The 14,930-nt window shown below is 37.3% G+C and overlaps 1 protein-coding gene across 2 annotated transcripts in view; it reads right to left on the bottom strand.

Annotated features, from left to right (window-relative positions):
• ITGAV (integrin subunit alpha V) overlaps positions 1-14,930 on the bottom strand; it is a 51,389-nt gene that overhangs the window by 29,021 nt on the left and 7,438 nt on the right. The window contains exons 3-6 of one of the 2 annotated variants that reach the window (XM_050899571.1): positions 5,141-5,232; positions 4,520-4,634; positions 3,143-3,204; positions 1,472-1,517 (exon numbers count right to left, since the gene is read on the bottom strand). In XM_050899571.1, the coding sequence (XP_050755528.1) occupies positions 1,472-1,517; positions 3,143-3,204; positions 4,520-4,634; positions 5,141-5,232 (315 nt within the window). The remainder of the gene's footprint in view (positions 1-1,471; positions 1,518-3,142; positions 3,205-4,519; positions 4,635-5,140; positions 5,233-14,930) is intronic. The other variant, XM_050899572.1, reaches the window with a different exon arrangement.

Genomic DNA, 14,930 nt, shown 5'->3' with positions numbered 1-14,930 from the left:
CTTGCTTCTAAAGCAACAACTCTTCCACAATGCCAGAAAATAGCCAACAGCAGCAGCACTAGAAAGGGTATAAGTGAAAACCTGGATCCTACTTCAGCAAAGATTTATGCACATATTTAATGAAAAGCACTCAAAGAGTTCTCACTGAAAATAGAAGCCGCTCCTACATATAAGCCAGGACTTAAATGGGACTGCTCAGTTAGGTAACAGTAAGCATATGCTTATGGTATTGCAGAACTGAGTCATCGCTCCTGTCTAAATACCATAACGTGAGAGCTTAATATGGCAGACAAGGAGCTAGTAAGATGAGCACAGTGTATTACTGTGTTCTCCGTTTTCACTTCACTAGCCACTAGGTGGTGACTTCATGACACTCTTTTCTTTGAGTTTAAATTAAATCTTGAATCACAATTTTTTTTTTTTTTTTTTTTTTCTTTCAGAAGAGCACTTACTTCACATACATATTCACACATGTATGAAGTATAGGGAAAACTACTCCTCCAGCATCTCAGAATGTGGAATAAAAATTTGGGGTGAAAAATCTAGTTTTTAGAAGTATACTGTTGTCTCCTATTCAGAGCTGAGATTTTTTTTTTTTGGTTGTAGTAGAAGAGAATAAGGTTGTTTCAGCAGATGAGATGTCACTTTTGCCAAAAAGCAATAAAATGAATATACAAACATAATCTATATTATACTGTATCTGCCGTTTAGTTTCAATTATTCCATTTTGTTCAGAATTTAAAACATAGGACTGGAAACAAGCCTCCTGTGCTGCTGCATCTACATGTAGGCTGGCATGATACAGAAAATCTTCCATCAACATCAGTATTTACATTAAAAAACAGGCAGCAGAGTTTGGCAGCTATGTCCTGATTATAGCAGCACCATCTTTTGGACAGAGAGCTACAGCTAAACACTGAATAATCCTGCAAACAAATACTGACTGAAGCCCACATTAGCAAAATATATAGGTAATGTTCTGTGTAAACAGCACAGTTAGAGGCAAAATGTGCACCATGGCACAAACAGATCAATATAAACAAGCGCAATATATCTTTGCTGTCAAAGGAAAATAATGATAGTTCTCTTTGCAGGGTACATTTCTCATTGAAAATACATGCTTCATATGTGTGTCAGAAATGACAAAACATGTAGATTTTGAAACAACAAGCAAAATATCCTAAAGGAAACTTATCCTGCTGGTGGAAACAAATTCCACATTCCTGGGAAAATGCCTTTAAAATGATCATAGAGTTATTTAAAAGACAAAAGACACATCTATACAATTATTACTTCAGCTTTAATCCGTGGTTGCCTTGATTTTGAAGGATAAAGAAAAATTATTTCTGTTAGTTTTCTTACTGACGAAGACTTTGACAGTGGTTGGAGGAATGTGGATACAAATGACTAAGAGGATAAAGAGAAAAATCAAAGAGGTCAGCTTCTCTGTGACTTAAATGATATATCTCACCTTGCCAGTAAAAACTTCCGGGTCCTCCAAGTAGCACTCTGTCTCCCTTTGGGAGTGGGGGGAAGAAAGAAAAATAAAAAAGAAAAAACACATTAAGCATATCTAAAGACAAAAGCACATGTCCTATGTTTATGGGAAGTAATCCCATGCATGTATATCACTGTAGCTTCTCTGACTCCAATACATTTTATTTTTTGAAGGAATGATTAATTAAAAATGCATCCTGTAAAATGCTAAGATAACAAACAATAGGCCTTCAGTGACTTGCTTCTCTATTTCACCCATTTAAAATTCTAGGCAGAATTCTGCTTTTATTATAGGAGACCCTTTTACCCACATAAATCTAAGACAACAGAAATACAATTAGGAGAAGACTTTAAGACTGCTATAAGGCAATCATAACATGTTTTCAGGTCAGTACACAAAACTAGTTTCATCTTCTGCCCCTGCCACTTTCTGTAACTTATCTTTAGAAAAGTTTAATTCAGAAAAGCTGTGATGTAATTCCCCCACTCCATATTCCTTGGTACAACTGCAATCCACAAACCATTTTATGAAACTTTAACCACATTAGCTATCCCAGTGCTAGGAATTTGCTCCGTAAATACTGAATTGGGCCATAGACTGTGCTGCATAATTAAGCCACTTATTCAGGTTTTAATCTTAAAAACTACCATATACACCACTCAGAAAAATCTAGGTCAGAGATTTGGAGATACCTTATACCCAGGCTTGCCCACTAAGCTAGGGTTTTGGATTAGAGCCCAAGGTTGGTTTTAACTGGGGCTAGAGTCTGCACAGTAAGCCCGAGGCGTGCACGCAAAATAACTCAAACACTTACAGTCCTATACTGCACTTCGCACGGTTTCCTCTGGAGGAAAACCAAGAGTGTCCTCGCGCAAAGAGTGAAGGGATATGACCCAACCACAAGATGTGAAGAACCCAAAAAATTGTCACATCACAAATAGGACTTATGTGGTCTTAACATGTCCAGACTATGCTAAACAATTTAACTGTACAATATAAAAAACTGTAGTTAGTTCTCAGGTTTGTGCACAGTTTTATTGTGCTTGGATTTAAAAAGTAATTGTGAATTTAAATAAAAAACAAACTATAAAAGGCAGGGAGAACATAAAAGTAGAAGAAACATAAGACAGATGGCAAAAAAGGAAAAAGTCTACTTCTGCTAGCTGATGAGAAAAACAAAACATAATTCACAAGAACATTGTTAACCAGTTCCCTTTAGCAGTAAGTTATTCTTCCTCAAGAAGTAGCACTAGCTATGCACTGATCCCTTCAAAATAAGTGTCTCAAAAAAACTGACTACCACAGTTTATTTCATTTGAAATAACTAAGCTAAATTGACTAGCTGCAGCAGAGGTTTATGGCAAGAGGCTGGAAAAGCGGATTATTTGTTCAGTACATGATTCCTACAAGTGGTGAAAGTGTGCTGCTGTGAAGATGTAGCAAGAAACAGGTTTATAATATTGGAGTGGTATGAAGTTGTTTTTGTTTATTTACAAGGGTGTGTTAGGTTGTGGTTTTTTCCCCCCAGGAATGGTAGTTTACATTTAGTTTCATAATAGCTGTGCTTGTATGTGGTCTGTATCAGGGTTGTTGTTAACTTGCAACTGTCTGCTGACTCGTAGGAATTGAGAAAGAATCACATACCTTTGTAAAGTCAATACTAAATCCACCTTGACAAAATCCCTGTCCATCTGCATCGATAGTGGCTACAAAAAAGAATGGGTAGAAAAGAGAGAGAGAGAAAAATAAGTAAAATAAATATTATCAGTACTAGATCAGATGATTCTGTGGATACTTTCCAATGCATCTTCCTAAGTAACCTTGCACTCCTGAACTTGAACCTTGGAATTTTTTGTCTCCTAAATCAGTATTTTCTCTTTATCTACAACTCACAACTGAATGCTGTAACAACTCTAGGGCTGGCCTAACATATGTATAACATTAACATATGCTGTAGCCTAACACAGTCAAAGTAAACAGCAACTCCATATTCCTTTGTATTTAATCTTCAAAAGTTTTGGGGAAAAATATTTGCAATTTTTATTCAGGAAATAAGGTATCTAGAAAATAGGGAATAAGGGGGTTTTTTGGTATGGAATAAAAATCTGAAAGGTACATAACCGTAAGTTGTTTCAAGTATTAGCTTTAAACAAAAAAAAAAGAAAAAAAAAGCATACGTGGCTGAAAAAAATCTCTACACACTGAGACTCTCATCCCAGCAAGAACTGTTATGGCTAAGTTAATCTTACAATTATACAGCTCCAGAGTAGAAATGTTGAGACCTCCTTATCTGGAAGCATCACTACTTAACTAGCGTGATTTAGTTTAATATATGCTTATTTAACTTCTTTTTATGTTGGACCACACTGGATTTCATTCCCACTGTTCACCAATGATTTTCAGCAAATAAAAAAAAAAAATCCTAGCTTGAATGTTCAACTTTTCGACTTCTATATTTTAAAAAAGGTTATAAGCATCTGAATAATCTACCAACTCAACTACATGATATGGATGCAAAGCGTTTGGAAAACAAGACTCAAAATGTTCAACAATGAATATAATTAAAACAATGCATCGCTACATATGCATGCATACATGGAAATCAGAACCTACTTGTGCAAAACTTTGTCTTCTAAAATGAGCTTTCTCTTTAAATTATTTGAATAGCAACAATTAAGCTTCAGAAAATTCTTGAGTTAATCTTTGAAAAAGCAGTTGCTACATAATTTTGCTCGAGTGATTACTACAGAAGTGGTCCTTTCAAAAACTGAAGTCCTCAATTCCAATGATACTTGGATCTAAGATTTTCCTCTGGCCTACAGTAGAAAAAGCAAGGTCTGCATCCTGAACATCAACTGGAGGAGAATTCAGATGTCTGGATCTAGCTTCACTTTTTTCTAATTGCTATGAGGCTATACATGGAAGGGGGAAATACCTGTAAAACATCCCGCTTCTAATGTATGCAAAATATAACACAAGAGAAATTCCAAACAGAAAAGCAACAAAGTGCTCTACACTTACTTGACCTGCAGGGTGCATATTCCACAGATTTAGATCCAGCAAGCAGGTAACAAGTTCCTACAGGCTCTCTCTCTTGTTTTGTTTCAGTCCTCCAGTGGTACAACGGGGCACAGGCCTAAGGAAGAAAACACGGCAGTGAGAAAACAAACTCCTGTTCAAAATGCTGGGGGGTATAGAATAATACAATGGAATTCTAATTTTCTACAGAATCGTAACCAAAAAAAATGTTGGCGGATGTACCATGTGTTATTAGAGAAGATTTATACTATCAGCACTGGGGCAGAAGTATCACCAGTTTGTATTTTTAAAAATAGCTGATTTATCGCAAGAATTTTAGAAATAATAATTTCTTAAAGCAACAGCTGTAAAGAGTTCATCAAGAATTTATAACGCATTCTAACTTCAGGGAAACTAATTCTACTACTTTCCTCAAAACCAGACAAAAATGCTACAACCTTTGTTTATAAAGAGTTAAAAAAGACTAGCCAATAAATTCTGAAAAAGACAAGCCATACTAGGTAGTAGGATTTTCTTTAAATTCTGAGTTATCCGGATCTTTTCACATTTTTTTCCACTACAATATCCCAGTACTGAGGCATTTGAAGGGCATCAAAAACCTACCAGAATTTTATCATTTTTGGATCTCACAGAGGCTCCAAACCACTGATGAGACTTAAATTCCAGTGGATCATCAGGAGCAAAATCTCTGTTGCCTACAAAGAAAATGAAAAAGAAGCATAATTTCACAGGAAACTGTACAGTGAGAATAAAAATAGCTAAGTCATTGGTTTTGATGCATACAGAGAAAAGCAGAACACAGTAACATTGGAGGATATCACCCTTTCAAGGAAATGGGCTTTAAAAAGTATTTTGTTATTCATTTTTACATCTAGGGCCAAATACAGCTATTTTTACATACGAAGCATTTGTACAATACTGATCTCTTGTAAGAGCACAAAGTTTACAGCATCTTTGACAGCGACACAGTACATTCCTCATACTTGAGATATTTGACTTCCAAGTCAGATTACAGCACTGCTCAAGAATCAGTGCCAAAGCCAACTTAGAACTAATGCTTCTAGAAGAAATATTGCCCTGATTAAATTATGTGAGTTTTGCCTTTGGCTAGAATCAGGACAGAAATTCTTCTACTATTCTACCAAGTGTTAACATCTCTATTCTGAATGTCACCGCAGTGTACAAAGCATGGCAACCGGCATGCTTACAAGCTTTGAGTAAAGTGAAAGGGTATTCAGTAACAAAAATGTTAGAGAGATTTCCATACAGAAGAGTAAGTTAAATAAGGGATAATTTGCACTGTTATGTTAACTGTTCGGTGATGAAGGTTGGTAGAAGCAACTTAATGAGTGGTATTTCTGCAAGTGTGAATGTTAAAAGTTTTTAAATGATTTAATGTTTCTTATGTACTTTTATTGGAACAACAATGGAAACTTTGCCAGCCTAATGAGAAAATGGATGTAACACTCTGGAAAACGTATCTTTTAAAAAAGTCACCTAAATCGCTGGTTTACAGTGCCTAAAGCTAGAGGAGTCAATGAGGTCAACAGCCATACATCACTTCCACAGACTGCTGAGGGAAATCCCCAAACCCAACCCTGCTATGAATCAGAGGCCTGTGACCACTTGAATCAAAACTTCCTTGCTTGTCTTACACCTTGTAAAGAATGTTTTGTCTCAAGAGACTGTGTTACTTCCATTAAAAAAATCCCATGAAAAGGACAACAAAAGGGATTCTAATCTGCAGAGTCAGCCAAAACAAGCAAGTATCTGGACTACTTTTGCTCTTAGATTAGAACTATGCAGAAATCAATGCCAAGTGCATAGCATCACAGAGAACTATTGTGTTTTTTCTAATTTCATCAAAGGTAATTAACACCCCCCACTTCCTTCTGTCACCCCATCCTCCACTCTCTTATTGAACAGGTGCTAAAGACATGGAGAGCCTCATGATTACCACATCTGCACAGATTTATGTACACTTGAACATTTATACTGTCACCCCTGCACAGACAGAAATGTAGTTTGGAGACCTGCATGTCAGCTTCTCATGGTACAGAAAACCAAAAACAGATCAAGATGTTTTCCAAATAGGGAATTGTCTTTAGCACGCTTCTAAAAATCCCTGTTTTATCATCATCTTTTCCCTTCCGTGCCTTTAATTCATGAAAATCCACCCAAGGACAGTTTTGCTCAAAGGATGCAGTTGCATGACTGAGTTTCAGATGAAGCTGCCACCAAAAGGGGTAGCAGTTCCCATTTGCTCCTGTCCATGTGTTCCTGCTGCCAGTCTCTGTCTTGGCACTACTACCTTCTGGTCACACAGCCACAACATGGACCACCTAAGAATGAACCCTACTAAAAAAATATTCAACTGGATCAGGGACCAACCCAGCTGACTGCATGGGGAGAAGACAGAAACATATGGCTGGGAACTATTATCCTTTTTGGCAGCATCAGGGACTTAAAATTGGTTTATTCTGCTTGTAACCACACCCAAGGTTACACAGCCTAGAAAGACAGATTTGGCTTCTACCCTCTATTTGTCCAGCTACTCTTGGATACAAAGAAATCTCTCAGCTTTACTTGGCAAACAAAGCTTTAAACAATATAAAACTTGAGAATAGTTATGGCATGGCATTTTACATCTTTCTCTACTGTTGGATACCTATACAACACTATATATCTGTGACTAAAATGAAAGGTAGTATAGCAGTTTTATAGCGTCAAGCAGAATCCTATTGTGTTAGGTACTACAAAAGTGTCTAGGATGTAAACTTCCCATTTAAGTTTAAAACAGTAGGCAGCAAGTAGAAGGAATGGTCTTGTTGCAACAGCAGGTAAGCAGCCATTCAGCATTATCAGCAATCTGATTTTATCACAAGTGTTAAGGAAATTACTTCCTTTAAGTTTCAGCTGAATGCATCAGCTGAGACAGCATAAAGCAATTTAAAAAAAAAAAAAGACAGAGGACTGGTTACTGGTGCCATGTACTCATAGTCTATGTTGATTGCACTGGAGAAGAGGGGAACCAGTAGTTTAACGAGCACGCGCTGCCAAAGCAGCCTCTCTCTGCCTTTTCCCTGTGCATTCTTGAGCTGCCTCCCATCAAGGAAGAATCAATGTCCAGGACAGCAGCTACAAAAACTTCTCTCTCCCTCAGTCTTTAGGGGACAAAATTATTTTTTCTACAGTACTGAAAAAGCCCCGATTCAGCTCTAAATTGAGGATAATATTAGAAACCTCTCTTCAATTTTATTTTAATAGGTAAACATCTAGGCTTTGACATATAGTCAGAAGCTGGCACATAAAAAACTAAAATCTCCAAATCAGAAAGCAAATGAACACAACCCCAAGTTTATTATGTTCCAAATGTCGTGACTTCAGAAGCCAGCATCATAATTTCTGAAGGCCTAAACAACAAATTTGGAATTCCTATGGTTAACCCCCCCCCCCCCCAGTAAAATGTGCTCCATTAGGCAATTTGGCTAAATAAATTTTATGTATTTATAGTACGCTACTATTGCAAAAATATTTTACAAACATCTTAGTCAAACTGTCTAATGTCAGTGCAGATGCACATAACATAAAACAACATCTGCTACAAGGTTAAGATGCCTTACATTGAGTTTGTCCTGTATTTAAAGCTTCTTTAGGTTCTCTAAAACTAAGTGGGGGGTCTTGGGGAGAGGGGGTTGCTGTTCAGCTTGAGACTGGCTGTAACACAGGAAAGTGCGTTAAAACACAAAAACTCGCTCAAGTAGAAAGTACGTACACTGGAAACATAGACTTTTCAGATAAAAAATTGCAAACATTAAATACAGGCCAAATCTGATGTTAACTCTCCATTAAAGTAACCTTTATTTACCCACACTCGTTCAAAATTCTCCCCAGGAAAACACTGTGTAAACAGATTATGAGCCTTTCCCTCAGGTCCAGAAGAGAAACTAATTTTATGAGGAGATCTGGAAAACACCCTGTCAAAAATCCCCTTCCTTTAAATAAGAAACCATTTGGGTTTCTGTTCCTGACTGGGGAAAACAAACATAAAGAACACTTAAATGTGAGCCCTCACGGAAGCAAATCAGAGTTAAATAAGGTGTTTTAGCTATACTGTAAAGTAGATTTGTCATGGGAAGATACAGGACCGACTTCAGCATTTCTGTGTTTCAGTATAAATAAAGAGCCTGACTTTATTATTATTTTATCATGGTATAACTTTTCAGTGACAGTTATAAAAAAAAAAAAAAGCCTTCCTCCATACCCTTTAAAAACAGTGCCTACATTAAATGAAGCAAACTGTAATACAGGTAGGATTTACACATACAGGGATTTATAAATCCAGACCAATGTTTTGATGTATTATAGTCAGCCTTACTACTATAACGGTTCTTATAGCCACTGCTGGTTTTCTTGTATTTCTAAATTCCTTTAGAGTATCTCAAGAATACCTTAGAAATGTCTTTAAACCAGTGACGTACATTTTAAACAGGCATTCAAAAAAATGTATCTAGGCAATACAAACTATGTTTTGACTAGATTAATTTGACAAAACGTTCAGAGTTTTTACACAATGCTATTTGTCGACTAAAATGCAGCTGCTAGAGGGACTTCTTGATGGGTCGTTAATTCCAGGATGATGTCATTTGACCATAGGGTATTACATCGTATCTGTAAAGGCAGCTTATGCCATGGTTTTTCCTTTGCTCCTTATTGTAGTAGACATCACATGATGATTTTACGTAACTCTTCCATTAGGGAAAAAGGGCTGACATGCCAAGTCAACAGTGCTCTGTCTCACAAAGTACTTTCCAGGTGGGGTGATGGGGTTGTCAAGGCAGGAACAGAATTGCTTTAAAAATCCATTACATAGGTGCGTTGTTACTGCTGGACCAATGGAACATTGTCATTTTACTGCATTACATAGGATTTAAATTTATAAATGGAAACTAATGTGGAGAGATGCTGAGTAGAAATTGCAGAAAAACAAAAAAATATAGTCTAAGCCATCTTCTAAGTATAATAAAAAGATCAAAAGTTCTTTCAGTGCTGGATTTCTTTTGGCTATCAGCTTTGGATAGTTGGCGCCTTCTTTTTCCAATGTAAATGTTATCACTTACAGAAACAATGGTGTTACTACGAAATTACTGCAGTTGAGTAACTGGATCGAGTTGTAACTTGCAGCCTACCTGTTTGCATGGTAATGAGAATGAACTAGAACATTTGCCCCTGATCTTGAGTGCCAGACTTAACTGAGATAATCAGGAGCCAAGAGGCAGTGAACTGATGAAGCCTGGTTCCCTGTCATCATACTATGAATACTTAAGAAGTTGTAAAATTTAAATAGTCACCCAATTCACAGAACTTCCATTAAAATAAACCTCTTTGTAACTATGCCAATTGAAAGTAAATGATGTTGCCTCTTCTAGGTAAAGGGAAACTTTATGCAGCTAGCCAAAAGAAAGACAAACTTACAAAATATACAAGAGCTCTGCTTTCATAATACGAGAACTTTACGTGGTATAAAGTTAGCTATCTTCCATCCAAAATCTCAGCAATTTCAACCTTAGTTAATGCTGAGCAAGTGAGTACAAGCTTATCTTTACTTGAAACTTCTCATGCTGTGAGGCAGCTGATGGTTTAGCAACCTTGGTTTAGCCAATGTTTTGTTAATGACTCAGGGAGACGGGAATACAGAGCTTCCCACTATTCCCCTTCCCTCTTCTGAGGTATGAATCCTGCTTTTTTCCCCGGGCAGTGCTGGAACAAAAGCGTCTTTTCCCTTTGCCTAATGTAAGTACGACACTTTTTTTTCCAACTAGTAATACAGTTGAGATCCAGCTACACACACACAGAGCCAACAGTATTCATGCAGGAGTCTACCTAATCACAAAAGCATGAGCATTTTTCCACTGTCAGCTATAACAACATGCGGAGCAGGTTTTATACGTTCTGCCGCCCTCTTTTGTATTCAGAGCAGTACCCAGAGCCCAAGGCAGACTTCAGTTATACCAGCACACACGATAAGGACAACAACCAAACTTCAATGGGACTGAGGTAATGATAGATTTAGTGAGATAAAAATCAATCCATTTTACTACAAATGAATGAATGGTCTTCACAAGATTTATGCTTTATTGTTGACTAAAATCAGGAGCCTTTGAGACTGAAATCCCTATACAGATTGCACCCTAATACCAATAAAACAATCAGCTAAAAATAAAACAGTACTTTGTTAAAGCACGCTATTTTCACAAAATACCAACCTATCCCACACTTCCTTATCCGTCTCCTTATTCTATAAGTGGAAAGGATGGATTTATGAACAACTGACTCATTTGCACAAATGATCAAAATCTCCCAAAGGCACATATAAGCTCATGACACCCACTCCAGTCATAACTTCCCAACATCAGCAGATCTTACGCTGTGCAATGCTACAGCACAAAGCTGTGCAAGGCAGTTAAAATACCCACTTCAAACTAAATAGGTCACAGATAGATACAGCCATGCCAAACTGGTGGTTTAGGCTTCCAAACAAAGACTCCTATTGTCTAGAATCACCCACTTGAGGATAGGAAAAAAAAAGAAAAACAAAAGTGGAAACATGAGGAGGAATCAGGAGAATTTTTTGTAAGTATTTTCCTTTTCAAAAGCTTCTTTCTCCTCTTTTAGCACAGATCAAAATAACCAGTCTTAAAAGAATTTCATCCAAAAATATTTAAGAACAAACCATTTCTCTAAAATTACTCTGGTGCACCAAAACACACGGGAAAGGGGGGAGAGGAGGGACAGGACAACTGTCAAAGCGATAAAACTTTATGCAGCCAGAGGCTACATTGAATTCTTTTTCCAAAGAAATAAAAACACACCACACAGAGCTGAAAAGATCGGAGATGCTCTTAGTTTTTAGTATTCAACAGCTTCTGTAAGTTTCCCCAATCTTGAATTTTGAGATCTGATAAGAGAGAATGAAACCAGTACGGAAAGCTTTTACCAAAAGAAGGAATGACAATTTCGCAGTGCATCAATGTGTTACACTACGTGTCTCAGAAAAGCAAAACAATACATTGTCTGAGCAAGCAGATCTTTCTGTGCTAAAAACGAAATCTGCTCAAGAAATCTGCAATTCATTAGCATAGAAGTTCAAAGTTGTTTTATGAGCATATTTTCCTTTGTAACAGTTCGTAGAGCTGTCTGCATTTCATCAGATTATTCTAAATGCAGAAGCTGTTGAAAGTCTCAGTGCCGCACTTTTTGATGCTGACAAAAAGAGCTGTGCTTTCAAGCATCCTGTACTGCAGCAGGTATGCTTCTCAATTAAAGTTTTCTTTAAAAAACTGGCAAGTTTTTGCAAGAGAAACTTTATCATCACAAAACCATTTTGTTACATTTTTATGAAAAGCCATGGGAGCATGAAGAAATGCTATTTCTACGAACCCTCTTCGCACTATTCTTGACTGATGAAGAGCTAGGACCCCAAAGATGAAAAGTAAAATAATATGAATGATTATGAAGATTGTTTCCTTTTGGAAAACAAGCACACAGGAAACTCATTTGGTTTACATTAATTTGATACATATTGCTCACATGTGTACCATCTGATTAACTCCAACTGGTTACATGGGTCTCTGAAGAATTTTTTGTTTGTTTGTCAGAATGAAAATTCAGAGTGATCCTGCTCTCTAAAATTCCATGGCCAAATAATGGAGGTATTTATCTCGATGTCAGACAATTAGCTAAGTGTATCCACCCTGCTATTCCATGTATGCCAAACTGTAAAATACATATATAAAAACACGAAGATGACTTGTTGATTTTCCTAAAAAGGATATTTGACCACCCCTCTGCTCACTGGGCTTGTTGTCTGGCTCAGTGAGTGTTTGATCCTCCTCTTGCACAGAAAAAACATGTTTAATTTTATATACAAAAAATGGACAACTATACAAAATAAATATAACTCACAGAAAAAACCTTTAACTTTTCAAGAATCTTTTCCCTGAGCAAGATTATGGAAATACTTTCAGTCATATTTGGTACTATCTATGCAAGCTTTGCTGTGCTAGTCCATGAAGGCTGCACAAGGAGAAAAGGGGAGGGAGAATAGATGTGTCTTTAAAACAAATGTTTTTGGACCTTTGTCTCAAAACTGATCAGAAACAGAAAATGGACTGCTATATTAAGTGCATTCCTTTTACAGTTTACCCGCAAGAAATATGTTTTTCCTGGAAAAAGCTGCTAAGCAGCTGGCAGATGAAGCCAACTGTTAAGCTTTCTAAGAGAAGAACCACCTTTCCAGTCAGTCCTGTAGAAAGAGTAGTACTAGGGCTCAGCAAGCTCTAAGAGCACTTTTTCCACCATTTGCTTTCCCAGATTCTTTCTTCTTTATAAGATTCAGAACATTCCCCTATTGCTATGGATTAAAACAAAAAATAAACTAAATTTTCAGTCACAAAATCATCTACTGTGGAGAACGGATAAGAATGAAGACAAATATTTACCCACCTTGACCTATAACTTGTGGGTTTTGGTAATTTGAATGTGAAATGTAAAACATCTTGCAAAGGAAAGATTTACTAATATTGTTTATGCTTATGACAATTTTGAAGAATATACTATCTTGAGAATGTAAATTTCCCCCTGGTGCTTGTCCTGAAAAAACACAGCCTCCTACACATTCTGAAACTCTGAAAGTTAACTGAGACAGAGGGGAACAAATCCCAAGTATTTTACATAACAATTCAATTGAAATTGTGGTAATGCTGTGGCAATTGTAGTAAGAAGTCAAGATATACAAGAATAAAAATACCAGAAACTTTAGTTCTGTGACACTGGCACGTTTAGCTACTGAATTAACAAGGTGAACAGGAATAAGGCAAAAAAAAGAGTTCAGCACTTACATAGCACTTTTTAATCAGATCTATTTCTAGCTAGATTTGCAGGATAACCTGTTCAAGTAAGAGGTACAAGCACTGCTTCGTATTTCAGTTTTGCAACAGGATCAACGAAAGCTTGCTCTGGTGTGAGGAAGCTTGCTCTGGTGGTTGGTTCCTTTTTAACTTTAACCTTTACATGCTTCTAAGAGCAAAAGCCAGCCTGAAACGCACGCCTACTTGAAAGCCCTTATAAAAAAATTTACTCTAACTTTCTGGCCATGTACACACAAGCACATGCAGCACAGCTATATGCACCTCTGAATTTGAGGGCATTTTCTACCACACATGCTTGTTATGCAATTTTCACATAGTCATAACTATGTTAAATCAAAGCCAACTGATGTCAATGCTAAAATGCTCAGAAGCCCCACAGCGAAACATCTTCACATTTGAGAAGTGTTAATGTGCGATACAAACATTTTGCCTTCCAAAGCCACCATGTATACCAGAACATCAAAAGCAATTAGTGTAATACGCACAGAAACACACGCACACAGACATACATACAGAGTATTCCCTAGTGTATTTTTACATGAGTGTAACCATTGTGCTGGGAGATCTAGGACAAGGGGAGATCCCCCTTCCCCTATACATTGCTGTTTTAAATGAGAAAATACGCTGTGTAGGAACAGTGAAAGAACTTTTTTTTTTTGGCCAGCAGTTTAAAAATTGTAATATACACTTTAATGAGGGTTTTTTTATGTTACAGGCTGGTGGGGAGGGCATGAAAGGGAGGGAAACACATATATTTTCAGCATGAGAGCTATGCAAGTTCCATGAATGGACTCCTATTGCCCAGCTCCTCTCCTGAAAGAGCTGAGTTGTCACGCTCAGGAAGGAACAAACAAACTAGTAAATTTGGTACTACCACAAACTATCAGCTTAATGACTTATCGCTTTCCTCCAGAGGAGCTGGGGTGAGAATAAATGCAAGTAACAAGCAATGCTGGTATAAGGTGACGGCTTGAACAACTCCTCCTCCAAAGATTAACAGAAAGCAGATAGTACCTACTGTCTTGGGCTACATAATAGCTGTTGCATTTGTCTTGTGTAAATGATCACGCTTCTGTGCCAATACGATATGTAAGCCAAAAGCAAGTGTTAGAAAATAAAACCCAACTCTGTGGAGTCACTGCTGTGCCGCTGAGCTCAGTGTCGCCTTTGTACGTATGGGGAAGAGAAAAGGACCCATAAAGCTGGAGGAAAACTTAACTAAAAACAAGTAATGTTTAGTAAGAAAAAATAATAATTGAGAGACAAAAAACCCTTGCTTGCTGGACCTCTGTAAAACCCTACTCTCATATTTATTTGTGATACAACCACGAGACAAGCAGACAAACGCAGCCTCACACAGTCAGAACAAGACTTGCTCTTTCCTCCATTCCGTTGCTACGTTCACAGCACAGAAACATGGCCTCTTCCTTGCTCTCAGACGCCGTGTGCAAGAAGCAGTGGCT

This window comes from Gymnogyps californianus, chromosome 7 (genome assembly GCF_018139145.2).
Source record: "Gymnogyps californianus isolate 813 chromosome 7, ASM1813914v2, whole genome shotgun sequence".
Lineage (NCBI taxonomy): Eukaryota > Metazoa > Chordata > Aves > Accipitriformes > Cathartidae > Gymnogyps > Gymnogyps californianus.
The sequence above is the reverse complement of the archived record's forward strand: the minus strand, read 5'-3'. Positions and strand labels throughout refer to the sequence as shown.